The sequence below is a fragment of the Astatotilapia calliptera genome, chromosome 17 (assembly GCF_964374335.1).
Source record: "Astatotilapia calliptera chromosome 17, fAstCal68.1, whole genome shotgun sequence".
Taxonomy (NCBI): Eukaryota; Metazoa; Chordata; class Actinopteri; order Cichliformes; family Cichlidae; genus Astatotilapia; species Astatotilapia calliptera.
The window spans coordinates 8580576-8608017 of record NC_137438.1 but is presented as its reverse complement, the minus strand read 5'-3'; the positions used below and the strand labels follow the sequence as shown (position 1 = coordinate 8608017).

The 27442-nt window shown below is 40.1% G+C and overlaps 3 protein-coding genes across 4 annotated transcripts in view; 1 reads left to right on the top strand and 2 right to left on the bottom strand.

Moving 5' to 3' along the window:
• The window catches only part of lrrc7 (leucine rich repeat containing 7), a 149376-nt gene extending 145873 nt beyond the window's left edge, over positions 1–3503 (bottom strand). Inside the window, exon 1 of the mRNA XM_080291270.1 lies at positions 3113–3503. The gene's annotated coding sequence lies outside the window, so the exon portion shown is untranslated. The remainder of the gene's footprint in view (positions 1–3112) is intronic.
• A 16543-nt stretch (positions 3504–20046) lies between these two features.
• LOC113009547 (histone-binding protein N1/N2) lies at positions 20047–25161 on the bottom strand. Its single transcript, XM_080291922.1, has 15 exons — positions 24970–25161; positions 24526–24570; positions 24303–24416; positions 23968–24048; positions 23595–23701; positions 23026–23301; positions 22753–22838; positions 22454–22524; positions 22252–22325; positions 21976–22164; positions 21589–21761; positions 21430–21507; positions 21269–21340; positions 20682–20813; positions 20047–20248 (listed from the first exon to the last, which is right to left on the bottom strand). Exons 1-15 carry the CDS (start codon positions 25005–25007, stop codon positions 20210–20212), a joined length of 1575 nt encoding a protein of 524 aa, XP_080148048.1. The 5' UTR covers positions 25008–25161; the 3' UTR covers positions 20047–20209.
• Positions 25162–26191: 1030 nt separating this feature from the next.
• Positions 26192–27442, top strand: part of gpc5b (glypican 5b) — a 62098-nt gene continuing 60847 nt past the window's right edge. Inside the window, exon 1 of one of the 2 annotated variants that reach the window (XM_026146864.2) lies at positions 26192–26895. In XM_026146864.2, coding sequence (XP_026002649.2) covers positions 26718–26895 — 178 coding nt within the window. In that variant the 5' untranslated portion in view covers positions 26192–26717. The remainder of the gene's footprint in view (positions 26896–27442) is intronic. The other variant, XM_026146863.2, reaches the window with a different exon arrangement.

The following is a 27442-nucleotide window of genomic DNA, read 5'->3' as shown; positions in this document are numbered from 1 at the left end:
AAACACGGCATCAACGGTGAAGCAGCCTGAGTTAGAGAAAAGTAAGTTTGGCAGAAGTACACTAGTCCTGAAGTCCTGCTGCCTGGTTTCAAATTCACGTGTAACCTCACAAGGACAAGGTGCCAATAGCAGCAAAAGATCAACGCTCTCCCATATGATATCAGCTGTATAAATAAGGGAATTAAATGGTGTGTCAGATGGCACCTTCATGCTCGGCAGGAGGAGAGGAGGCAAAAAGGAACTTGTGGTTTGTTTAGGGAAATATGCCGCAAAGCAGATAGGGCTCACAGAGTGAAAACGCAGTATAACTTGTGCAGAGTTAAAAGGATGCCTGTTCCTAGAACTGAAAACTTTCCCTTACCTCGAAGCTGACAACCTGGATGCAGAAAAGACGATCTGTCAGATGAAGCAGGTTGCATGTATGCCAATGTAGCAACTATGGAACAAATACTGAAGGGAAGCCGCAACATTCTGACTATAATTTTCCATCTTCTGCCTAAATCAGTTTGAGTTGACATTTATTCTTATTGGCTGCATTAATCCATCAAATCCATCTAATTTTACTTATATAGCACTAAATCACAATACCAGTCACCTCAAGGCACTTTATATTGGAAGGAAAAGTCTTACAATCAGACGACCCGCTTTGAGCAAGCACTTGGCAAGGGTGGGGAGGAAAAACTCTGTTTTAACAGGAAGAAACCTGCAGAAGAGCAGGCTCAGGGACGAGCAGGCATCTGGTGCGACTGGTCCGGGGTAAGTGGAGGAGGACAGGCCAAAAGCTGAAAGTGGAAGAGAGCCACTGTATCAAATCCAAATATTACAAGGTTGTAAAGAGCTGCACAAGAAACTGCCCCTCCTCTCATTTTTCACACATCAATGTTAGTATCATCGAAGCTATGTGATATGAATGCAAAGCTGGTTCAATTTTCAGACTTGTTTTCTTATATAAAAGCTTTTTCTTTAGCTTTCAACAACTGAGTTTGACATTAATTAGAGTTTTGCACCTCCTGTTGCCACTTACGCAGTGTCACTGACACACAGTCATCCTGTTATCCAACAGGCATGCTAAAACACGACTGCCATGCTTTTACCAGTCAGGACTGATCAGGTGATATTCTGAGGTTAGCCTTTAGGCTGCAATCGCAGGACTATGCCGATGTTACTTTACAGTTCGCTAGAAGAATTCCACAGCTGAGGGACATCCCAGTGAATCTGTGGGTTAAGGTGAATATCTCAGTACTTGTGAATTTGTGGGCTGAAATTTGGCCCGCGGTCTCCCCTATCCCCTCGCTTTTTCTCCCTGTCATCTTTCCCTGCAGTGCTCTAAAAACAAGCAGAAAGCAAAAACGAATCCCAAAGCTTTATATCTGCGGTAGACAGAGCTGTGAAGAAGAGATGGTTCCTCCTACGCAGGCAGGCAGACAGGCAGTAGCTCTAGAGACCCAAACACCTCCAACTGTAGCTACTCTCATGCTATGGAATATCTGATTAGGCCTCAGTGATGGCACACAGAAAGCAGCCTCCGTACGAGCTGCCGTCCCGTAGATTTATTCTTTAGATTTGTATCTGCAACAAGCATCTGAATTCAACGAGCGGACCGATACCAGACCTGCAGTCACAAAGATAACAGATTACAGTGTTGTGAGAACTATCAGGTCCAAACTGTAAAGGGTATCGTTAAAGGTTGCCTACGTCAAACCTCAAAAATCTGTTAGGCTGCAACATTAGCGAGGAGACAAGATGGAGTTTTATGAGTGGCGTGAGTCATCTCACATCAAGATGGTTGGCATAGAAAATATCGTCATTCATCCATTCATCTATTCATCACGTACATCTGTAAGATTTGTTTAAATTGTTAAGACTTTTTTTTGTGCTATACCACTAGATAAAACTGTTTTAGCATGTGTATCTTTGTGACTCACATGCCAAAGCATAGACGAAATACTTTGATTTCACCATGCAGATATCAGCATTATCACCACAGTGATAACAAGATTCAGAGTTTTGTATGTTAAAATCATGTTTTTGAATAACATCAATTGTACCTTGCAGAAAACTCCAGATATTTAACATTTTTGGATCTAAATTGAAGGTTTTGGTTATTTTACTTCAGGAAAAAAGCCCCCCAAAGCAGACAATTAAGAAAATAAATAAATAAAGACTTCCTCCTGCTGAAAGTTTTCACACCTGATCCAAAACAGCATTCAAGCCTTTGAGGTGTCCTCAGGTGGTCGGGAAGAGGACTCGCAACGTTAGAGCAGCCGAGCAGAAAGCCAAGTCCCTGATGGTGCAGAGCTGAGTCCTGGGGGCAAGGGGGGAGAGCCAGCTGTCGCCTGGCCCGAGGTTCCTAATGGAGGTTTTAGGAAGTCCTGGTGGCACAGACCCCAGGTGCTAAGAGCAATGCAGACCTCGCGCATGACCCGTCTCTCTTTATGATCTTTAAATTGCATCGAGAGGATCAAACATTCGCCTGCGCACAGCAGTGAAGCGCAGCTGAAGCACAGCAAAGCTTTAAACTGAAAACAGGGTGATGCAGTCATACATATAGATAAAGAGGTATGGATAATTCGGTGTAAGTGTCCTTTGAAGATCAGCCTATCCCATTAGAAACTGCCTTTGTGTCTTTCTAGGTTACAGTAGAAAGGAAGGGAGCAGTGAGGTTTCTCTGGACTGATGGGACAGCATGGTGCTGCACAGCTCTGATACAAGAGTATAGATGAAGTGTTATGTAATTAATACTCCTCCTCCTATGCAGATACAGTAGACAAGCCTTAAATTCCTGGCCTCAGCTGTAACTGTACTCCTGCTAGAGCTCACATATACAGAATCTTTGGAATCACCCTGCCTCAGACCCAGCGGCTCTTACTCAGCTAAAACATTTGCCTACCTGAGACTGTAGAACGGGCTTAATGTGTGATGTAGGTTTCATACAGTAACACCAAACAGCCTTGTACAACCACGCAGGATGCAGGAAAATCTGCCTCAAGCGCACACAATCCAGAGACCTCCCCCCTCCACTTTACCTGCTATCCCATATTTCACAGTGCTGGCAAGGACAGGTGACTGACTAAAGCCAAGACACAGAAAAGTAGCATGCGGCTTCTCTTACCAACAAATCTCCCCCTTGTTGAAGAATCCTTCCTTTCCTCTCCCTTCAGCCGGCTTCTTCCAGAGCTCCAGCTTTCATCTTTCCAGCAAAGCGAGCAGGAGGGAAAGAGTGAAGGACTTCAGATAATTATCATTTCTCTTGCTCTGTTTTCTTTCCTTCTCTCCTCTCTTCCAGATTTCTCCACAGGCTCCGGGGGGAAGCAGGAGCATCAGTGATACACTGCCGCGCGCTCCGCTGCAGGAGGCTGGACGTCAATCACATGGGTAACCCAGGGAACTGCTGAGCCCGCCCCCTGGCCAACCCTGATTGGTCGTCAGTCAGAGAACCAGAAGTCACAAGTCCTCCTCGCAGATCTACAGATGGGTGCTGAGAGCTGTGGTGGGATCATGTACACAGCCAAAGAAAACAGTAGTGGATTGCAGTACTTGTGAACTCTCTTTCTCTCCTATCTCTCCGTGTCTCTCTCTCTCTCTCTATGACTTCAGAGCTGACTGCTTTATTTTACAGTTGCCTAGCAACCCACTGGCATGCGTGAGTATGTGGTGCAGAGCAGGAGGAGAGATGTGGGAGAGAGAAAAGGAGTTCAAGTCCTCAGCCCTCTCTCTCTCTGTCAGAGGTGTGGATGGGTGTTGAATATTTCAGCTTTCAGCAGCCACAGCATCCCTTCTTTGTTTTATGGAGGTTGTTGTTGTTATTGTAGCTGGGCAGATGACTGCATGTGCAGCCCTGCAAAGTACTTGATGTTTGAGGAGTCATTTTTATTCACTTTAACTCAACACCAAAACTTTTGGGGCTAAAAAAACAAAACTGCGATATATCCTATGCTGGTGTTCATTACTTCTATGAAAAACTCAGATCTTTTTAAAGGTTTGGGAATTTGAAATTGGTATAGGTGTATATGTGTTATTATGATGGCAAGTCACACATGGTAAGCTCCACACCTCACCACCAGTTGATTCACTTTCGTTTACTTTGCAGTCACCACTTTAAATATATTCTACTTATTGTCCAATATTGTTTCTTTATTAAATGTATTTTTTTTTTAATTACACCTGCCAATGTGGCGTGCACACATATTAACACTGCAAGGTCAAAGTTCTGTTTTATTTTATATTAATACATCTATCTGGGGTTACCTGGGAAAAAAAGAAGATACCCACCTTGTGTCAAAATTTGATTGATGACCTTAAGGTTGACCTTTTGACCTTACCGGAAGTACTCCGGAAGTGGCGCACATAGGCTTTCACATGAAAACAGTCACACAGCGATAAAAAGAAACACAAAGAATGGTGAGAAGCTGTTATATATATATATATTTAATATATTCAATTTTAAATCCATGTAGACATTGAGGGTTCTCGGGAGGGGCCGTGCTAACCAGAGGTGTGGACTCGAGTCACATGACTTGGACTCGAGTCAGACTCGAGTCATTAATTTTATGACTTTAGACTTGACTTGAAAAAATGTTCTAAGACTTGTGACTTGACTTGGACTTTTACACCAATGACTTGGGACTTGAATTGGACTTGAACCGGTTTACTTGAAAAGACTTGATATTTTACCCCAAATATAAAATTTAACACGCATATTATATAGAGATTGAAAATGTGACGTCATTCACGGGTAGAACCGCAAAGGATTCTGGGAACTCGTGGCAAGCGGTACTAGCGCACGCAGGCTTTCAATTAAAATCAGTTATACAGCGATAAAAAGAAACACAAAAATGTCAAGAAGCTGTTGTATTATTAAGGCAAGGCAAGGCAAGGCAAGTTTATTTGTATAGCACAATTCAACAACAAGGTGATTCAAAGTGCTTTACAGAGACATTAGAAACAAAAACAAATAAAAAGCATGATTTAAAATTGATTAAAACAAGCAAATAAACTAACTAACTAATTAACAAACAAACAAACAAACAAACAAAACAGTAGATAAAATCAAAACAGATAAAATCAGAACAGTAGATAAAATCAGTAGTTAAATGTAAGTTTTGAAATTTAAGCTTAAAGTGTGGATTTGGTGCTTTATTCAAATGCAGCTGAGAACAGGTGAGTCTTCAACCTGGATTTAAATAAACTGAGTGTTTCAGCTGATCTGAGGCTTTCGGGGAGTTTGTTCCAGATATAAGGAGCATAAAAGCTGAATGCAGCTTCTCCGTGTCTGGTTCTGACTCTGGGAACTGATAAAAGACCGGATCCAGATGACCTGAGGGATCTGGAAGGTTCATACTGGGTCAGGAGGTCATTGATGTATTTTGGTCCTAAACCATTCAGAGCTTTATAGGCTAGCATCAGAACTTTAAAGTCTATCCTCTGACGGACAGGCAGCCAGTGTAAGGACCTCAGAGCTGGACTGATGTGGTCCACTTTTTTGGTCTTAGTGAGGACTCGAGCAGCAGAGTTCTGAATGAGCTGTAGTTGTCTGACTGATTTTTTAGGTAGACCTGTAAAGATGCTGTTACAGTAATCAAGCCTACTAAAGATGAATGCATGGACTAGTTTTTCCAGGTCCTGTTGAGACATCAGATCTTTTATCCTTGAAATATTCTTGAGGTGATAGTAAGCTGATTTTGTTATTGTCTGTGTTTTTCTAAGTTTAGGTCTGCATCCATCACTACACCCAAATTTCTCACCTGGTTGGAGGTTTTTAGGTGTATAGATTAGAGATGGCACGATACCACTTTTTTATGTCCGATACCGATACCGATATCATAAATTTGGATATCTGCCGATACCGATATGAATCCGATATAGTGTTTTTTAATCAACAAAACTGTTTTTTAAAATATCTTGCTGCATTTTGCAAGTCTGCAAGTTCATACTCAAGTTTAAAACAACAACTACACTAAAGCTATTCTGTTATACCTGTATACAAAAAAAATATTTCATAGTTCAGCAATACTGATCAATCTAATAAATTTAGACCTACACCATCCTCCCTATTCTGGTATTTTAAAGAGTACTTAGCGTAAATATTAAGCAACCTAACTAATAGGGTTCCAACTCCCAGCAACAACAAAAATAAATAAATAAAAAATAGGGAACCACCCCTCACGCGCCACCTCATGATGCTTAATCGACGTAATCAACCTTAATTTGATGCAGTGTGAAAAAAAATGCACAGAAATCAATTATTTTTCAAGAAATATTAAATAGATTCAACATGTCATGAATCGCTGTGTGGCAGGCAAGCAGGAGTGGTGGACCCAAAATGCAGAACTCAGACACGGAAGTGAAACTTAAGGCGCAGCTTTATTGCTGGGAAAAACCTCGTACAAACTAAACTCACCAAAAGAAAACCAAAAGTCAGAACAGAGGAACCAAGGACTGAAACACTGGAAAGAAACACTAAACTGGAGCAGGAGACCAAACACTAGGAACATAGAAGCAGAACACACAGCTAGTTGAGGGTACGACGCGACACCGAGTAGGGGAAGACACAGACACTAAATACAAGAGGTGAACGGAGCAAAGAGGAAACAGCTGGGAGACACGGCTGACGTTGATTACACTGACGAGACAGGGAGAGCACAAAGCTGAACGCACTGACAAAGGACACAGACCTACAAAATAAGACAGGAAGCACACGCCAGACAGAGACAGACTCGTAAACAGGCATAATGACGTCATGGACAAACAGAGGGACATACGGGCAGAGAAGACCAAGCACAGGCAACCTAAACCAAACATAATCATCATCGTCATCAACTAAAGAATCAGAATATAATTGTAATCAAAACAGTATCACCAGAGAATAACCAATCCATAATGCAAAAATAAACCAAAACATAAGAAACTCAAAATGCTGGGTCGACCCGACCCAGGACCGTGACACAACATCTTTCTTCAACAAAATTGCAGACTGCACAGATGGTACCTTCCCAAAGGAAAAAGTACTATAGCTTACTAGGGTATATATATTAGACTTAATAGTCACTATATACAGTAATTGACACTATTCATTTTAGATCAAATTAAAACTTTGTGTGTCAGATAATTATTTATTAAAAGCTAGACATTTTAAATGAGAATAAGAAAGAAAAGTATGATCCAGTCATTTAGGTCAGTATCGGACCGATACCGATACGTAATATCGGATCGGTCCATCTCTAGTATAGATTTAAGTTCTCTGGTGACAAGTAATCGTTTTTCTTTGGCACCAAAGACTATTACTTCAGTTTTGTTTTTGTTTAGCTGGAGAAAACTGTGGCACAACCAGTCATTAATTTCCTTAATGCATTTACCAAGAGCCTGTATAGCCTGTATAGTTACAAAAACAGAGTACTGTCCAGTTATTAAGATTAAAGTACAGTTTTTTGTTTATGTATTTATATATACATATATAAATTGAAAAATAAAGTTATAACAATTGTTTGGTTTATTAGTGCAAATTACAGCACTGATTTATGGGTAATTCAGCTTTTTCATATCTATTACCAATTTCATTTAAACCATGTTTAAGTTTTTGGTCACATTTTTATGATTTTTCAGAAAATACATCAAAATGTAGGTATTTTTGCTGGCTTTCAGAAAATGTCGCTTTTATTGTTGTGGGAGTTACAGATTTTTATCAAATCTCAGAGCAACACAAAGTCTACAGCTGCTTCTCTAATGAGACACATTTTCAAATCGTCATATCTCCTTAACGAAGCAAAGTTAAGACATAAGACTATTACCGTTTGGCCATGAATTACGTTTGTTTGAGAGTAGGAAATTTGTCCCTTGCTCAGGTTTCTTCAGATTTCAAACTCTGGAAATGAGGCACTTTTTTCTCTCGTCATATCTTTTTGATGGATTTAAACAGAGACCTGAAAATTTCCATGACAGTTCACCAAAGCCTGCTGTCTCTTACGGTGAAATAATGATATCGATGCTCCATATAGATTCAGAGTTACAAGACGTTGTTTGAGGGCAAGTCGAGGCAGTTTTCGCTTCTCTTGACTGACCTAGAAACATGCTGCCAACACTATCCGATCGTTCAGTGATGACGTGACGAATCCTACTTCCGGGCCTAAAGTAGTCTGCGTTTAATATGGCTTTTGTGTTGTTAATATGTTTAATGTTTTGTATTTTCTTCTATTTAATCTCAAAAAGTTCCTAAAACAGTCAGTGATCACTGTTGACCTCCCTCGGCTTTTATTACTGCTAATCATTTATTTAAGCTCAGTTTCTAAAACCTTAGGATGTAACTACAGCCCAGCCCATGCAGCAGTATATGAATTACTAACCTTGTATTGTGGATGGATTATCTGAGTTGTTCTCCTGGCTGAAGTTTGGTCCTTTTACAGCATCCTGCCATGCGATTACATTTGTTCCTGACCACCGAGAACACCCAGGTTAACTTTTATCGAGTGGAAAAAAAGTTAGCTTGTTTATATTATGCTAACATAGCTGTGTCGCTAGCGGTCACGTAGCACATCATTATATACCAGCTAGCCAAACTTCAGTAACCCTACAAACATCACTGCTGTTTAGTTTTCTGTCTTCATTTATGTTGGAAGTGATAACAGAGCTGTACGTTTTAATTTGTTTCCAAAACCCGCAATCAGGACATGCTATATTGTATTTAGATAGAAGCTAGCAAGCTAACTTCCTGCTAACTTCTAACTCCGTTAAATGTCATAAATTCCGTTTTCATGGATGCCTGGATGTTAAACTCAATTGTTACACCTGGTAGAGCAGAACGCTGATCATTTTATTAAAGATGAAAGACTTTAGACAGTTTTTCAACTCTCAGTATTGCCATAGTGATCGTTTGATATATGGACCTGCAGCGGAGTTTGAGCCCAGACACTGCTAGTGACGTCAGACTTTACAACTGGATTAACAGCCCCTGTTCACTTCCTGCTGTGTGTGTGTGAGAGTGACAGAGAGAGAGAGACCCGTTTTTGGTAGCATCTCATTGTAGGATTCAAATTGAATATATTCAGACTAGTTGACTGGCATAGATCCTGTGTGTGTGTGTCCCTCTGTGCATGTGTGTTTCCATATGTGTCCATATTTGCAATTCTGTGTATCTGTTGACTGTTCTTTCTTTCTTTCTTGTTTTTGTTTTTTAAATTTCTTTTTATTTCTTTATTTTCTTTTCACAAGTGAACAACAATTAGTTTAGATTGTTGGTCATTTTTCAGCTGGTCATTTTACTTTTCCAATATTTCCACTTAAGTTATTACTATTCTGTTAAATCATAGTATTTCTACTAAATTATGTGTTTATTTGTTTGTTTGTTTTAAAATATAGCATTACTGCTATATAATGGTGTTTCTGCTATGTTTTTATATTTGAGCAAAACCAGAGTATTTGTGCCAAATGATAGACTTTCTGCTAGATTATCGTATTTGTGCAAAAACATAATATAAATTACAGTGTTTGTGGTACATCACAGTATTTCTGCTAAATCTCAGTATTTCTGCTATGGTGTAGTATTTTTCTAAATCATAGTATTTCTATAATGTTTAAGTATTTTTGGCTAAATATATTATTTCTGTTATCTTATACTTTTCCCCTAACTTCTTGTATTTCTGAGAAGTTATCTCTGCTATGTTACAATATTTCTGAGAAGTTCTGCTATGTTATTGTATTTCTTCTAAGTATTTCGGCAAAGTTTTTACAATTTCTGCAACTTTTCAGCTTTTTCAGCTAGTTTCAGCACACAGCTTCAGCTTTACAGCATCCACACAGCATTTTCGCAGGAAATGCAAATTTTTGTAATATTTTATTGCGTTTGTAATAAGGATGATATAAGAAAGCAAAATAAAAACCGCTATAGGAAAAAAGAAATAGCTCTTTACCGAGAAAATGGTTATCAAGATCATTGTCATAATACTGAAACATTTGAACAGAATTCAAACTATGAGTCTGTCTGTGAAAAACTAACTGCCGCTCTGTCTCTCTATACAGCATGCGCTCCGATCTCCACTGACTCATCAGAAATCTGCTGCGTCACCCCCCTGAACTTTTCCTCCCCCCAGGAACCATACCCCTCCCTCTCTGATCAGAATTATCCCTCAACCATCCCCCCAGGAACCACCCCTCCTTTTTTTTCTCACCGGATGCGATTAGTCACTTCCGGAGTACTTCCGGTAAGGTCAAAAGGTCAAGGCTAGGGTTGCAAATGTATACATTAGAACTCTACATTTACATGTAGATTTTTTTTCTGTTTAAAATGGAATGCAATAAGTAAATATGCCCCCATTTTAAAGAAAATGATGATTTGTGTGCTTGATTCATTCATAAATGATACAAGGCTAAAGCAGAGGTCAGAGTTCACCATCCTGAAGGCTAAAGAGAAGAAGCTTTTATTTCACACGTCATCTGCATGTTAGGCAGTGCTAAGACTGAGGTCAGGAGTTCACAGTTAGTACCCCACCACTGGACTGAAAATAAAATAGTATCTAAGTGTTACTTTCTACTCGTTCATTTACTACTTGTTTGACAGATCAGTCAGTCTAGCGGTGTGTCATTAGAACTAAAAGTACTGCATGAATAAACTCCATTACATACGCAGGTATGACCAGGCAAGTGCACCTAAATATTAAAGGCTAAAGAAGTGCATAAAAATAGTCCCACTGACTCATGCACAATGGTTTTACTCCAGAGGTATTACTGAATTTTTAATGAGTTATCAGAATTTTGAGCAACATTTTTTAAAATGTATAAAATGTTGATTATTTGGTGGGTAAAATAGTTACAAAGATAACACCATCACACTAACTGCTTTTCAAACCAGATCAATTGTCAACAAATCAATAAAGGTACTGACTCTTTTTTGACTAGTCTGTAAAGTGGTTTAAATTTTATAAAATACATATATTTTATAAGCACTAAATGTAAGAGTGGAGTAAAAAGTGCAATACTTCCTTAAAATGTAGGGAAGTAGAAGGATGGTAACTCATACTCAAGCACTTTAAAATTAATACTCTGCTTGACACAAGATCACCGACGGAAGTACATTTTAAACTGAGCTGAGTTTGGCTGAGATAGAAAGAGGAAAAAATTTGTGTGCAGCTGGTATGTGACTGAGCCGAAGCACACAGAGGTTTGTCCTCTAAAGCTGAACATTTTCAGAGGGGTTTCTGTGAAGACATTAGCTGTGAAAATCTCTCAAAGGAGCTGACCTGATAGAAACTGCCCTTGTAGAGTCGTGTACTAAAAACCAGACCTTTTATTCTGTTTTTTCTTTTTTTTGTAAAGCAGTGCACTATAATGCAGTTTACAAATTATAAGTTGGGTGAATACTTAAGGGCGTTTCTGAACACTTTAATGTAGTCAAGATCATGCATTATCTGGTAAGTCATTAATGTTACATCTATGCACAGTAATTAGTTGCGGAGGTCAAGGCCTTTTTGTTAATGCAATGGAGCCAGATTCCAAGGGTGACGTAACAGCAGCCAGTCTGACAATTAAAATAAAAGTCATGATTATTCAAATGGACAGAAAACAGTTATTGTGTTAGTTCAACAGTGATAGAGAAGAAGAGTTTGGGGTTTGTTTCAAATGCAAGCCTATAGTGTAGCTATTTCTCTCTAGATTTCTTGTGAAGGATAGGCTACAAGAGAAAACACAGCGAGGCTGAACTAAAAGTACTTTTACACGTTCAGCTACAATAGAAAATGACATTATTTATGAATAATTAATTTGAAAGCAATTCACTAGACCCTTAAAACACAATCATGTGATGTTTAAAGTGCCAACAAATATAAAAATCTGCAACTCAGTTTATTTATATTACCATAGAGCACCAGTTCACAACAACAGTCATCTCGAACTGCTTTATATGGTAAAGACCCCACAATAATACTGAGAAAACCCCAGCAATCAGATGACTCCCTATGAGCGAGCACTTGGCAACAGTGGGAAGGAAAAACTCCCTTTTGACAGGAAAAATCCTCCGGCAGAAGCGGCTGCGACAAGTTTGTGGTGCAGGAAGGAAGATAGGACAAAAGAAAAAAATTGGAAGAGAACCAGAGTTTAATAATAGCAGAGAGTGAAAAGAGGTGAGTGAAGAACAAATACTCAGTGCAACATGGGAAGCCCCCAGCAGCCTAGGCCTATTGCAGCGTAACTAAGGGAGGGTTCAGGGTTGCTTGATCCAGTCCTAACTCTAAACTTTATCAAAAAAGGAAAGTTTTAAGCCTAATCTTAAAAGTAGAGAGGGTCTTATGGCTTAACCTCTGCCACCCAGTCTACTTTTAAATACGCTAGTAACCACTAGTAACCCTGGAGTCTGACAACAAAGTTCTTCATTGAAGTGATCTATTGAATTGATGTGCTATATACTATGAGGTTTTTACGATAGGTAGGGCATCTTTGACACAAAGGACAAAGCACAAAGTGTGGATCCAAAACAGACAAGGAGCCCTGACTTTGTGCAGGTATGCCTGTCAACAAGGTAAGTAAGTCAAACTGAAAATACCTTCTGGGACACCAGATAAGAAGGAAAATTCCATTTACTGCAATCTATAAAATAGTTATTATTTACTGTTTAATATTTTTTTTAAAATGCATTCATTTGGCATTTAGTAAAAGCTGAGATAATAATGGATCCCTGTGCAATAGTGATGGGATTTCCGGCTCTTTTTAGAGAGCCGGCTCTTTCGGCTCGGCTCACTAAAAAGAGCCGGCTCTTTCGGCTCCGAACCGGCTCTTCAGGTTGTTTTGTTGCTTTAATTAATTTATTATTCACAATAATATAAAATTATGCACAAAAGGAATTACTAACGTAAAAAAGTGGTTTTATTTATATATGTTTATATATAAATATATGCGGTGGCCCCTAGAGACAAAATCCTCTATGCTGTTGCATGCTGGGGGAGCAGGCTGAGGGTCGCAGATGCCAACAGACTTAATAAACTAATCCGTAAGGCCAGCAATGTTGTGGGGATGGAGCTGGACACCCTCAAGGTGGTGTCGGAGAGGCGGATGCTGTCCAAGATAAAGACAATGTTGGATAACACCTCCCACCCTCTCCATGACATGCTGGTCAGTCACAGGAGCACGTTCAGTGAGAGACTGAGATTACCGAAAAGCACCACTGAACGACACAGGAAATCTTTCCTGCCTGTGGCCATCTCCCTGTACAACGCATCCACTTAACACACTGTTTACTGCTACAACTACACGTTTCTTTTCCGACTATTTATTTATGAGTGACTTATGTATGTATGTATATATATGTATATATTGTACTATTCTTAGTGTATTGTCTGTCTTGTCTTAATGTTGGTTTAAAATGGAGCACTGTAACAAAAAATAATTTCCCCCAGGGATCAATAAAGTATTCTGATTCTGATTGATTCTGAAAACACGTACAAACTCCAGAACACATTTCTAGCATGAACTGAACTTCCAAAGCAGAGCTACTAGATCACTTAAATTACACAATTGAAAGCATGTGTGTATTGTTTGTGTATTTATACACAGGCACTCAAATATATTCAAATAATTTTAAAAAAAGTTCATCTACCTGTTACTATCACACACCAAATCCGGTCGTTGGGTACTTGCTGGATTGTGTAGCCACAAGATAACAAAAGCTAAACACTGCGCCCAGCATCCTGGAGCACTTCTGTTGTCTTTTGTAAGTGTTTTGAGTTTTTACGTGCTTCGGAGTTTGTACGTGTTTTTACGTGTTTTGGAGTTTTTACGTGTTTTGGAGTTTGTATGTGCTTTGTCTCTAGGGACCACTGTAAATATACTTTTATTTATTCACGCCACATAAAATGTAATAAATAAATCATATAATACAAAAATCAACTATTCACATTTCAACTTTTAACTATTTAAATTTTCAGCTGTTTCCTTTTACAAATTTAAAGTGAAAACAACACAAAACACTGCAAAACACAATTAAATATAAATTATAATATGAAAACAAAAAGAACATGCACATTCTGTCATATGGGCCCGCATGAATCCGCACTTTCTGAATCCTTTATCATCTGCAACCGAAAATAGTTGTGGATGATTACTATACCTTTCTAATGTGACGTTGTTGTCCCTGGCTCTCTTTCTCTCTCTCTGGCTCTGTTCTTGTGCTACTGAGTGTAACTACCGCCCCTCCCCCCTCTGCCCAGCGTAAAGCACAAGGCTCGCGTGCAGAGTGAAGCGGAAAAAAGTGCGAGACAGAGGCTGAGAGAAAAAAAAAAAAACCACGAGCCGTCACGGCTCGCGATAAGGAGCCGGCTCTCGTCGTTCACGTCAAAGAGCCGGCTCTAAGAGCCATTTCGTTCGCGAACGACCCATCACTACTGTGCAACTCTACCACTAATTATAGCCTCAGAGCTGAGTTGGTGCATCTCTAGATTTACTACAAAGCCAAACAGTGTAAGCTCCAAAGACACTGAAGGGCTGGTTGGACTGCATTAGTTTTACAGACGTAGCTGATAAACTGAGCACTACAGCTGAATATTTATCAACTATGTCACTACTCAAGATAAGGATGACAACAGCGAGTTTTGTCTAAGGCTGGATCTTTTTACCACTCTATTAAAATGATTTTAGGTGTCATTGGTAGAAACTGATGCCGTGGGAGACGCTGCTTGTGTATCTTTGTGTCTGCAGCTGAGAGTTCGGCAAAGGAAAAACAACAGGTGAAGAAATGCTGATGCTGAGCCAAAGTCATCGAGAGCAGAAGGCAAACCAGTGTCCGGTCAGACAGATGGTGCTGCTCCACAAAACCCCACCAATCAGGTGACCGAACTGCAGCCCAAGCAAACCTATTATGCCATCAGCTATCAACATCTAAGAGATTTTTTTAAAAAAGAAAAAAGATTCAAAGGATGATCCGTCAGACTCCATCAGGGGGAAAAGACATCACAGCAGTATTTTGTGTGCATAAGAGCATTTTTATTGTGTCATTTTATCCAGCACTGCAGGCGCTTTATGGGCTTTGATTAAATATTCATGCTGGAATATCATTATGTCAATCAAGACGCACTGAGAGAGCTGCTTCTGATGGGAGTCAGACAAATTCACACTGGGGTAAATGAGTAAAGCTAATATGTACGTGAAGTTTTATACTATATTACAAAACGATTTCCCTCCTCTCACTCTCTGTTGCACAAACCGAGGATGCTGACTGAAGAAAAACTGCCAAAGTGGTCAAAAAGGAGCAGTGGTTTCCTGCAGCACTCCTCTTTCTAATACTACACACCTTTTTTCCTTTTAACGTGCTAATACACACACACTTTGAAGTATGTGTTGATACTATCAGTGCTGGTGTTTCTTATAGTTTGTTAAGGCTCTTTAAAAATGAAGCCATGGGCCTTTGGTGTCAGACAAGTAAAAGGTCACTTTGGATGAAGATGGCACGAGACATGAGTGCATCTTAATGATGGTGACAAATGAGATTAATCAGTCTGCTCAGAGATGCTGAAGAATTAATGCTGTGCATAAATCCATCTGTTTCTAAACATGTTCTTAGGCGAGCGAGCGTCAGCTGGGTCACAGTGAGCGACTGAAGGAGATGAGGGAAATGGCGACAGTCCATGAGCGCCAACTGGCCGTGATACGTGCTCATAACCAGCAGTTGGAGCAGTATAGAGATGGTGTGGAGGAATAAAATACCAGAAGTTGCTCGAGACTGGTTATATCGTTACATTATCAACATACAGAAAGTAACATGCAAAGATTTAAAGTATCATGTCACATTTGACCTCTGACCTCTCTGTCAAGGTCAATAAATTGATCTGAAAATCAAAGTTATAAAAACTATAGAACTATTTAAAACTAAAATTAGCACAAAAAGAAAGGAAATTTGTGTTTGATGGATTGTTTCTTGTAACAATGTTTATTGGCTATGAGTCGTTTGCTGTTGGAAAGCCTGTTTATTTCCCCTTAAATGGAGCCACATTTGTAACGTGGGTTGAGCAGCAGAGTTGAATATGGGGGTTGCGTCCATGAAAAACGTGCCAGATCCTCTCTGGCAATGTCAGACAGCTTATTCTTTGTTGTGTTGTTTATTAAATTGTATCATTAAAGAAATATAGAGATATTGGCCATTGAAGTACTGTATATATTTAGTTAACAAGCACAGGCCTCAGTAGCATGTGGAAGAACCACACAGAGCCACAGCAACCGGGCACCTGCTCCTCATGCTGGTCATCAGCTCAGTCGCATACTGGTGTCATCCCATTCTTCGACCAGCAATTGTCGCCAGGTCAGCCAGTGTGGCTCTGGCAAAAACGGATGATCTGATATCCTCGTGTTGGTGTTGTCCCCAGACCATCATGAAAATGTTGTTCCAGGTTCAACATTGCAAGTGACCAATCACATTGTTGTGACGTTATTCTTTTGCGCGCCAAGCCATTCGTGCATTTATGAAATTCCAATGTTGCAAGGACAATATCAATTCTGCTTACTGTTTATTAAAGGGTTAGGGTTAGGGTCAGGGTCCGTTGATCGACGGACAGAGGCGGTTTCTCGCAGTTTAAGTACAGTTTTTTGTTTTACGCCGGTTTTTCCCGAAGTCGCAAAAGTATGACGTCACAACATTCTGATTGGTCACTTGCAATGTTGATCCTGGAACAACATTTTCATGATGATCTGGGAACAACACCAACACGAGGATATCAGATCGAGCGGCAAAAACGGCACATCCAAACTGATCCCACAAAGGTTCAAAGGGGTTGAGGGCAGAACTGCAGACTGGCCACTCTGTCCTCTCACTCCCAAAAACTGGCGGTAGTCTCTGATAAATCCCACTCATGGAGAACAGCATTTGGTTCCAGGTTGTGGAGATATGGGATTGCCGTTGGTTGCAGAGTCCCCAATGATGACAAGCCTTGTTTTTTACAGTAAAGCTGCCTCACGCCAGAAGCTGCGGCAATCAGCATAGCAGTCTCTGCGTCTTCTCCACACTGTGACCCTAACATCCAACTAGCATAGACAGAATGTGGACTCATCACTGAAGATAACGTTGCTCCATATGGGACCAGAGATTGGCTGTGTGAAGTTGGTTCCAGATCGCAACTCCAACTTGGTTTTGCAGAACACCAGCTTGAAGTTGGTTTATGACATGAACCTTATCCAGATCAGTCAAATGTTACATGCTTGGAGCACTCACCTACTGATCGCTGTAGCAGGGTTGATGCTCACAGGTGGTGCTAATCAAGCACCTGACTGTCAGCACTTGGGGTAACAGGGTATCTTTCCAGCAACTTATTTAATCGTTTTTTCTTTAAAATACTGAAAGAAAAACAAAACAAAAAATTTAAATGTATTTAATTATTTCCCATTGATGATAAATGATAGATAATATAGATGTTAATAAGGTGATAGATAACACAAAGTGATGGACTGGGATGAAATCTACAGCATTTCAGCTGGTAACAAAATTTACTTGATATGTGTTAGTCTGAGCAGGGACATATTCACGGTATTCAAACATAACTCACTGCTCATATTGTATTTTTCACACAAGAGGCATATTCTTTGTAGCTAGAATATTTTTTCTAGCTACTGGATGAGTCAAAGCATCAATTATGTATTTCATTAGGGGGTAGTCCCTCATTGTGGTGTCTGTGGTAGTCTAAATTAAATTTAGTAGGGTGGATTCTGGCTGGGAAACCTTTGATAAATGGCACAGCATTGTCTAATTTCAATGATCTGTTACAGTGCTTTTGTTCTTGTTTTGTTTTTTGAGTGTGCAAGAGGACTCTGCATCTGCCAATCGACCAATTACCCTCCAGCATAAAAACATGCATCATGACACCTAAAATTCTTCTGTGGAAACCATTTTCCTCCATTTCTCTTGCTTTAAAAACAAAACAAAACGTGTGAATATGAATTAGCTTTCTTTTTATGAGGTTAAACCATGTTTGTGCTGCAGAGCCCCGCAGCAGGCAGGTCAGATCCAGCCACTGTGGTACAGATGATTGATCTGCAGGCAAACACCCAAAGCCTGGAGAGAAATCAACCACCACCAGCAAGCAGCTGCCACCGCCATGGCCAGAAAGAAGACTAAGAATCAGAGTGATCACGAAGAGAAAATATGTAGTGCTCATCACTGTGTAACCCTCTGTCAACACAGCTGTGCTCAGTGAAGCCTCAATGAAGTTTACTCAGCTTGATTTTTCCACTCTAAAAAGTGATTTACTCTTTGAAGTTTATGGAGATCAGATTCTGGTCCAACATTTGTTTCCTGTGATTAGTTCTAACACCCCAAAAACAGGGATAAATTAGAGTTGTGTATAGAGGCAACAAAGAATATAACTGAGATATTGGTTTAGGTTGCGGGATCCAGTGAGCCAAAAAGAAAAAGCATTGCCATGGAGGTGGAGCGGTTTTTGCAATACAATTCTGCAAAATCTGTTCTTGGGTAGTTCTTTGAGGTACAGAGCAAAATACATGCACTTTCCTTAATATTTACTGCAGTGTTATGTGCCAGTTTTTGGAAGGGAATTACCAAGTACCAGGTGTTAGCATGATTATATCAACTCGAGGGAATGTTTTGAAACTACAGGACTGGACAAAGAGCCACACTGTTAAGATATTTTAGTGCTACAGGGACATGATTAGAGTGATAAAAGTGCTGCTGAAATTAGTCACAGAAATACATATCTTGCTTAGTTACAGCCACCTTGTGTCCGTGTGTTCTACAGCTCCAATGACTGAGACCGAGCTTGTGTTGATTTAAAGGGTCAAGCTTCATCAGGTTGCCAGTTTGCAGGCCAAGACCGAGAGAAGGAAAAAAAGGAAAGAAACTCGCAAGCCCAGGATGCCACCTCCTCTATCTCCGCTTCAGCAAAAAGAACTCCATTTATACACCCGTTTCAGTTAAGATTTCTAAAAGATCCAAAAGACAAAGATGTGTCATTCAGGACAGTTTTAAGTACTAAACTTCACTTTATTGCTGGTGATTTTCTGTGACGAGAATTCATAAACTCTGTTTGGTACCCAAAGAGCATATTATATGTTGCCATCATAAGCCATCACAAATCATGATTTGTTGTTTTTGTAATGCTCTGAGACTTGTAGATTTTTTTAATGACTGAATATAACCTGTAGAGCACTTCAGCAGGCTTCAGATGAGCCAAGAACAATCGGGCCGTTGGTGTTTATCTAAAAAGAAATATGATTAAAACTAACTCGTCCTGAGTTTAATTCATGTGTAAAGATAAAATGTTAAGACTTGCACACCTGCAGGGGTACTCAAATTTCAGGAAACTGCATCCAGCACCTGGCACAGATTGCTATTAATGGGTGCTGATTATACATGTCCCAAATTAATCTTCTTTTACTCGTAAGAACAGTTTCACTCCAATTTGGAATCATTAATAAAACACTCCTGTCTGTCCTCAAAGCTCCACAGCAGCCACTAGAGGGTGCCAGTGCACAGTTTGTGCCAATAAGTATTGCCCAGCTAAAAAGCAGTAGCATATATTCATTAAGTGTTCAGTCCTCAGTTTCAAGTTGCAGACTCTTTGTTTAGGTACATGGTGAAGCAAGTAATACTTCAACTCATCATTTGTCTCCTTATAAACTTAAGGTGAAAAAACAAAAACAAAAACATGGAGTACATTTGGTGTATTTGGTCAATAGCAGAGACATGCAGTGTGGAAATGCCTAATAATTGCAGCAGTGGCAAAATATAAATATGCAGTTTTTATAGGTTAGGATGGCTCTTCATGTTTGAATTTGATGCCACAGTCCTTCACCTAACATACCAGGCCAGTCAGGAGCTGAAAGACATGGCCATACAGAAAGCACCCCTTCTTATCTGCATTGATTCAACTTCTGTCTCTTACTTTACTCTCATAGGGAGGCCTTCCAATAATATGTAGGGTGGTGAAAGATTCTGTGAAAATGGTTCTTTACATAATTTATACAGTCCAAAAGTTGTTTTGGACATCTGCTCATAAGTGCATAGATGTGAATAATTGGAAGGGACTACAGGTGTGACATCAATGGACTGAAGAAATCAATATTGCATAGTTACATCTGCAGATTCTTTATTTTTACTACAAGTATACAAAAACTTGACAGACAAATCTATGAAAATGGATCTTATTTACAGAAACAAGAGTGCTGAAAGGTGTATAGGGGCTGGACAGGCATGACGTGCTGGTTTCTGAGCTCAGTAAAGAGGTGAAGACTGTCACGCCGGGGACTCGACAGATGCAGACTGGGTGGCAGACTAGAAGGAAAAAAACAAACAAAAACAAACCAAACACTGCAATTAGTGAATGTTAACATAAGAGGCGACAAATGAGTGAAGAATTTTAAACCTGCAGGTTTGTCAGATATTCACTTGTTCCATTTGGTAAACTTTCACAGAAAGCATGAATTTTACTTTTTCAAAATTGCCTTCAGCTACAGCAAGATTGATGCTGTGTAATTTAAGTGGATAAATCATTCAAAGACCGAGAAAACCTCCTTCACTACAACTCAATTAAGGACCCACTCCAAGTTCTCGCATGCGTCCAGTTTTAACCTTTATGAAACTAAGGAGTCTTCTTGTTCCACCAGAAACCACATTTAGGTATGGACTCCTGGCCACCAGCCAGCTACAGCAGTAGTATCACAGGGCAATCCTGCTTCAGAAGGTAAGAGATAAGCCTATCACTCGCCTCCTGCGATTTCCCCTCCTGGACTCCATTGCCGTTGCTGGCACTAGAGTCACCGCTGCCATTAACTGTGGCTTCCTGTTTCGCTTGTTTAGCATCAGTGTCCTTTACTGGGCTCTCGTCCTCTGGTTTCCTCTGTGCAGAAACAAAACCAGGACAGGGAGGAAGAGAAGACTGAAGGCTTCTGTACACAAACCGAAATTGAAGTGATCCATTACCAGTCATTAGGAAAATAATAACTTAATGAACCATGCACACAAGCCACACCAAATCAAAGCTTAATTTCAAGCATAAAGTCCCATCTACATGCGCACACAGCTCTGGTTAGGAGCCACACCACACAGGCTTGCCACTGATCTGCAGAAAAATCTAAAAATGAATTTTACAACTGCAACCAGCAAAGACAGACCTCACAACAAAGACAAGCAGCACATGCCACAGCTTCAATGCACTGATTGAACCCAGTACAATTCCACGCTGAAGGTTTATTCCTTCACAGATTAAATGATTGGCATGAGAAAAAGCAAAGTCCATTTTTCCTCTTCACTGAGAAGCCAAAGGGGGGTGGGAGACATATTAGAGAGCCTCACCTTTTTCCTGACGAGGTGAGAGATGTCAGAGACCGCTTTGGAAGATGAGGAACTCTCAGTTTTAACTGGAACCTAGAATACACAAGTTTGAATCCCACCAAATAAGTAACACAGGTGGCAAAATGCTTTATTTAGCATGTGGCACCATACAGTACCCTTACCTGACTGGTTGTTGCAAAAGCTGCCGATGAAGTGCTGCCATTTTCACAAAGGAATGCTGATGAAGTTGATGCACCACCCTGAAAGAGGAGAGCCAAATACAATTCAAGACTACTGAACTAGTAAACCCAGGTGCAAATTTCACCATCCTGTGTACCCACTAGTGTCTGCTGGATGGCCTGTGAGGCAGCACTGGCTGTTTTCTGGCTTTCCTTGGCATCCTCCACTTTTTCCCGGATGTCAGGCAAAAGCAGCTTTAGCTCATCCAGCTCAGTTTTCTCCTCTGCTGCTCCATCTGCGCCTTCGGCTGCATCGATCACCTCCTGCAGCATGGCTGTACCAACAACCAGATCAGAAAGTCACAACATGGAAGACAACACAATTACAGCCTTCTGGGACAGTTTATGTTTTGGTGTTCAGTGGGTGTCGTGTCCTCTCCCAAAGAGATGCAGTGCTATTCATACCTACAAATCACAATCATTATTTGGATTTCATATATTAAGTGCAAAAAATAAAATATTCAGTTGAGGGGAGGAGTAAATTCTTACCCAAACGGGTCTCAATGACCTTTATGGAGCTGTTGTAGTGCTGGATGGCCTGGCTGTACTGATCCATATAGCAGAGCGTAGTAGCAACATGGTAGTGGGTCTCAGCCAACAGACGAATGTGGGGAGGCAAGTATTTCAGCTGCAGGGCAAGACACTCCTGGAAGTCATCAAGTGCCTGAGGATAGTTACCTATGGGTGGGAGTGACAAGCAGTGAGATTTGGGCATTGGAGACTGTAAGGGCAGTAAGTCTACATCTTGCAGGAGCAGCAGCATACCTGATTCAGCACTGACTTCTCCAAGTTTCAGATATGCCTGGGCTGCCATTAGCTGATCCTCTGTGCTTTCCTTTCTGTGCAGAAGTAGCTTTAAAATTGTAAGCTGGCCTCAGGCTGTCACATAACAGTCAATGCAGTCTAACCACCCATTTAACCATGCAAGCGCAAATGTTCATACACATTTAACCAAATCATTCCATACCTTTTGTAGATGACTTTAGCTACTTCTAGCATTTCCCATGCCAACTGCAAATTCCCAACTTCCTCTTCTTCCTGAAAGGAGGGCGGGAGCTGTGTTGGTCAATAGCCACTAACACACTAACACTATTCAGCAGACATTTACAGTACAAACTACTTCAGGCACCTGATATCTGCATTTGTAGGAAAATGTTTTTCAATTCTTAAGTTAAAAATCCAGAAGAATTAAGATCTTTGTGATCATAATGTCATAGTAAAGAAACACGTAGCTACACTGCTTGCAAATTATTTACTTCATTGCACAGTTCTATAGGAACTCGCCTTATCTTGTCCATTTTTCTCTCCATCATCATCGTCGTCATCATCATCATCATCGTCGTCGTCATCATCTGTTGAAGCAAAATTATACAAGTTCTAAACATCGCCTCATGTATTAAAGTCAGAAACGTGCACCACAGATTTGTGCCTGCATTTCCACCCTTCACCACTGCGACACCTGCTGAAGTGGACCGTTTAAATATCAACTGTGCACCCATCCACACACCAGAAGGTGCTCTTTGATTCAAGCTCTACTACCCTCCGTTTCCTCTTTGTCCTCATCACATCCTCTCACTGGTTTCACCCCAGTCCCATTGCCAGTCTGCTCTTCTGAACTGTCAGCCTTCTGTTCAATCTCAGTTTCTTTTCCAAGTGATCCTTCCCACACACTTTTCACAGAAGAAACTCCATCCATCTCAGTTTCCTGAGATAAGCTCTTCTCATCCCCAGTCACAGGAGAATGTGGATCCTCAGCCTTTTCCTTCTCTGCCATTGCGTCATATACCTGCTGTCGCAGCTCATCTCTTGTTTTTTCTGCACCAGAGTGGCACATATAACTTGATCTTTCAGATAATGATTTATAAATAACCAAGCTGATTCTACTGACGATTTCGCCAGAGCGCTTTTCTGGCAGAAGGGATTGTAGTAAGACACTGATATGTAAAATAAAGTCTAAAAAAATTTAAAAAGCCCAGTAACTGGAAATCTAGTACTAAATGTAAACAAAGGCAGTTTTAGGTCCCATCTTTCATTACATATAATCTTACTACACATGCTAAAATTATCTGTGCGCTTAAAAAAAAAATCTGCAGCACCTAAATACTGACCATTAAGGTTGTCTGGACTCTCAACATTTGAGCTGCTGGGCTGCTCCTCTTCCTCTGATTCTTCTGGGACTCCCTCCAGGGCATTGCCAAGGACACTGTTCTCCATCCTATTTATATGAAAAACAAAACAACCCAACATAGACAATATTGCTGAAGTCAAAAATAGGTGCAGTTCATGAAGGAACCAATAGAATTCGTGTCCAAAAGCTGTCACTATGAACAGTTCTTGTAGGCTAAGAAGCAAACATTATTCCTTTGAAATAATGCTGTGTCAACAACAACAAAAAAAAGTTTTAAATAATTTTTTTTTAAAGTATTATTTTCACAGGTGCAGCTTTTAGGGAGTATGTTTAAGATAAGAAATTTGACAAACCTAGCAAGTTCCAACAGAGATTTCCCACAAAGGAAGAAGGCCTCGCCACACTCATCTGCAGTGTCCCCATATTTTTCAGCCCTAGATGGAGAAATGTATTTGTTGTTTTGTTTGTTTTTTTATTAAATAAAATTGTAATCCAATGTAGTGAGGTAGTTATGAAGCTAAAGTAAAATTTAATCCTTTGAAATAATACATTAAAATACTTTACTCCATTTGGACAAATATATTACAGAAATCTATCCATTTCAGCGGGAAAAGAAAAATCCATAATCAAGTTTCAATTTCTAACTGTACAGTGACAGCACTAGTGTTTCACATCAAGTCTTACTCACAGCATGCTACAGGCCTCCTGGAAAACATTGACAGCAGAAACAACATCCCCCATCACCAGATGCCTTTTCCCTGTGCCAATCAGTTTCTTTGCCTCCTCCAGAACTTCAACTGAGCTACAAAAGGAACAGAAAACTCGCGTTAGTTATACTGACTGACTAGTAGTACTGCTAGACTAAGTGACTAACAGTTGCGGAACAATTTGCCATTAAACTGGATACTCACCTGCCTGCTGCAGCAGCTGTCGATGAGCATGGCTTCTCCTCTGCACTGCAATAGTTTAAACTTAAGTTCAGTCAATGCTTATGCAAGTTACCTGATTCTGAAGTACAGAGTCCACGCTCCAAACTTTCACTACTCAGTAAATGCCCGAAGATAGCTACGCCTCATTGCTGTTAGCATCGTGCAGTTGTTAGCCAACTAGCTTAACAGTATGAGGGCAGAGTTATGTTATCAACGTGTGCAGCTGCCGTGAAGTACTGCTAAGCACGCAGTTGTTTTTTTTGTAGAGTATCACTTTCTGGAGATATCATTAAAATAGCTTATATCCAACACCTATCATCAAGGTTTGCCTACGTTCTCCGCGTAATTCAGCTAAGGGCTAGCAAGCTGTGTTTTCCCTGCATACGTTATTGTGGACCTGAGTGAAAAATGACAAACGACTCTTACCTCTCAGAGCTCGACGCGACGGACGTTTCCTCTGGCATATCTTCAGAAAGGCAGTAAAGACGCCGGAAAAGGACAATAAACAACGGTCTGTTATTCCGCGAATAAAGTACAGACAGACCCTATAGGACAGCCTTTGTTGGCGCGCTTAAATAGAGAAAAGAAGGATTTCTATTTCCGCTTAACTTGGAACGCGGGAGATTGGATTTAAAGGGGCCGTAGCAACTATCGTGATGCGTTTAGGGTCCATAGGAAAGACAATTGTTAAGGTTAAAATGAGCGTACGAAACACTACGACACGTTGGCATTAGAAATAATAGTAGTACTGCTATTACAGTTAATAATAAGGGACTGGGCGAGGGTGGTAACATTTTAAAGTTATAATTAGAAATTGTAATGGCTGTACAATTAATTACATGTCATGAATAAAAATGTCCTTATCAGATACATTAAGAGACTTTAGCCATATACAGTTACAAGTTGGCTCGCTAACACAGCCACAACCTACATTTGTCAAAATAAATGTAGGACAATGCAAGGTTACTTCTAATACGACATGTAGTACTGGTTATCCTTTACCGTAGACGTGTGTATACATCTACTCGAATCTCAACCTTTTAAATAAATTGTGAAACTAGGGCTGATTGTGATTCTTTTGTATGTTTTGGTATCGCAGCTTCTCGTGTGGCCTCGTTGGCGCAGTAGGCAGCGCGTCAGTCTCATAATCTGAAGGTCGTGAGTTCGAGCCTCACACGGGGCACTGTTTTTTCGTCGTTTTTGAATGCTTTTTCCCTTCTTGCCGTTTGTTTCTTAAAAGATTAGTCGTCACACTAGTAAAACGGAAAGAAACAATAACAAGAATTTAACATATATTCAGGAAACTTAAGATTAAAGGTTTCCCTCTTCATTTAGTCAAAATACAAATTAAAACTGTTAAAAGCAGCAATGTTAGCCTCTTCAGAGTCGACGGTTGATTTTTCCTAGTAAAATTAGCAGTAACACGTGTGAAGTGTACAGCGAGTTTTTTTAGACCATTTTTTTCACCGATCAAGATATGGAGCTGAATGACAGAAAAAAATGAGACATCTGAATGGCATTGCTTAATACCAAGTCCTGTATTACAGAGAATGTAAGCTGACGGGATACAGTATATATTTTCTATGTATAGTTTATGCAATTGTCAGATAGCTCAATATCTGCTTTAATCAGAGCCTTTTTCGGCTGTTAGACCCAAAGTTCTCAGCAGGTGGCGCCCATGCTCTACTTTTAAATCCCATTTTCTTCTTCACTTCATTCGACTGCTCTCAGAAATTCATTGAATTGAATGCATCTTATTTATAGAAACGCCAGCTGTGCAATGTGCCACATATAACCACAATAAAAAATAAATAAATTTTTAAAAAGTAATAAAAAAGCAAGTGGACCCTGGAAATGAGCAAAATGTGAGAAAACTTTTTAAAAACCAATTATTCCGTTAAAGCACGCCAAGTTAAAGTGGCTTTTTCCTTAAGTGCTTTATGGCAACCACAGAAACAATGTTTGGAAGCATTGGGCCGCTCATGCCAGTAATTAAGTAATTGAAGTAAAGCGAGAGAGGGAGTCGACGAGCGGGAGGAGGGCGCTGAGCCTGACACTGGGCTGCAGACAGACTTAGTGGCTGCAGATGAAGTTTCTGGTCACACTGCACGGTGCGACTTTCAGGAATTCATAATAACCGTCCAGATTTTCTAACTTCCCTCTGACATGTTGCGATGTTCCGTGCAGCCTTTCAAAACGTGGACTTGTTTTGGGTAATTTTGCTGTGTTTTGTTCTTCTACCGGAGGCTGGCGGTAGATCAGCCGATGCAGACAGCTGTCATGAGGTGAAGACAGCCTACATGATGCGCCAAATAGGCCCGGTGGAGCTGGTGCCAGACAGACCGGAACCAGGTCAGTCAGTCAATCCCTTTGGAACTATTATATTTAGCAAACTTTACTTGGATTTATTAAAATATTATACTTTAATTTAGAAAGACATGATATATAAAAACTTTTCCAGCTTTTTATAAATGAGGCCAGAGCAGAGCTTTGTTTGCCTGCATGCATCAGTGGAAAGAACCTAATAATTAAGTAATCTGTCTTGATACAGCCTAACATTGATTGGCTGTTTTATTGCTGTTAGACTTATGATTGAACACGTGAATACAGCGTGAATAAAACTTAGCCAAAATGGTTATGACCACTATGAGGGGCCGCATTTTAAATAGGGAGGATCATCTCTGTAGACAACCCTTTAATGTGAGAGAGAAATGAAAGTTTGCTGAGAAATGAATAAATGAATAAAGTCCTCTCGGGAGGACTTGCATCACCTATTTGTTTTCTAAATATAAATTCCCTTTTAAATTCTTGTGTGTGTGTGTGTGTGTGTGTGTGTGTGTGTGTGTGTGTGTGTGTGTGTGTGTGTCCGCGCACGCGTATTATACCATTCACATTTTAT

Coding starts and splice junctions, on each gene's coding strand:
- LOC113009547 (XM_080291922.1), bottom strand. CDS start 25,007: ATGCCAGAGGAAACGTCCGTCGCGTCGAGCTCTGAGAG. Junction 23,302..23,594: donor GAGTCCAGACAACCTTAATG/GTCAGTATTTAG, acceptor ACTCTGGTGCAG/AAAAAACAAGAGATGAGCTG. Junction 22,326..22,453: donor GCTAAAGTCATCTACAAAAG/GTATGGAATGAT, acceptor ACTTCTGCACAG/AAAGGAAAGCACAGAGGATC.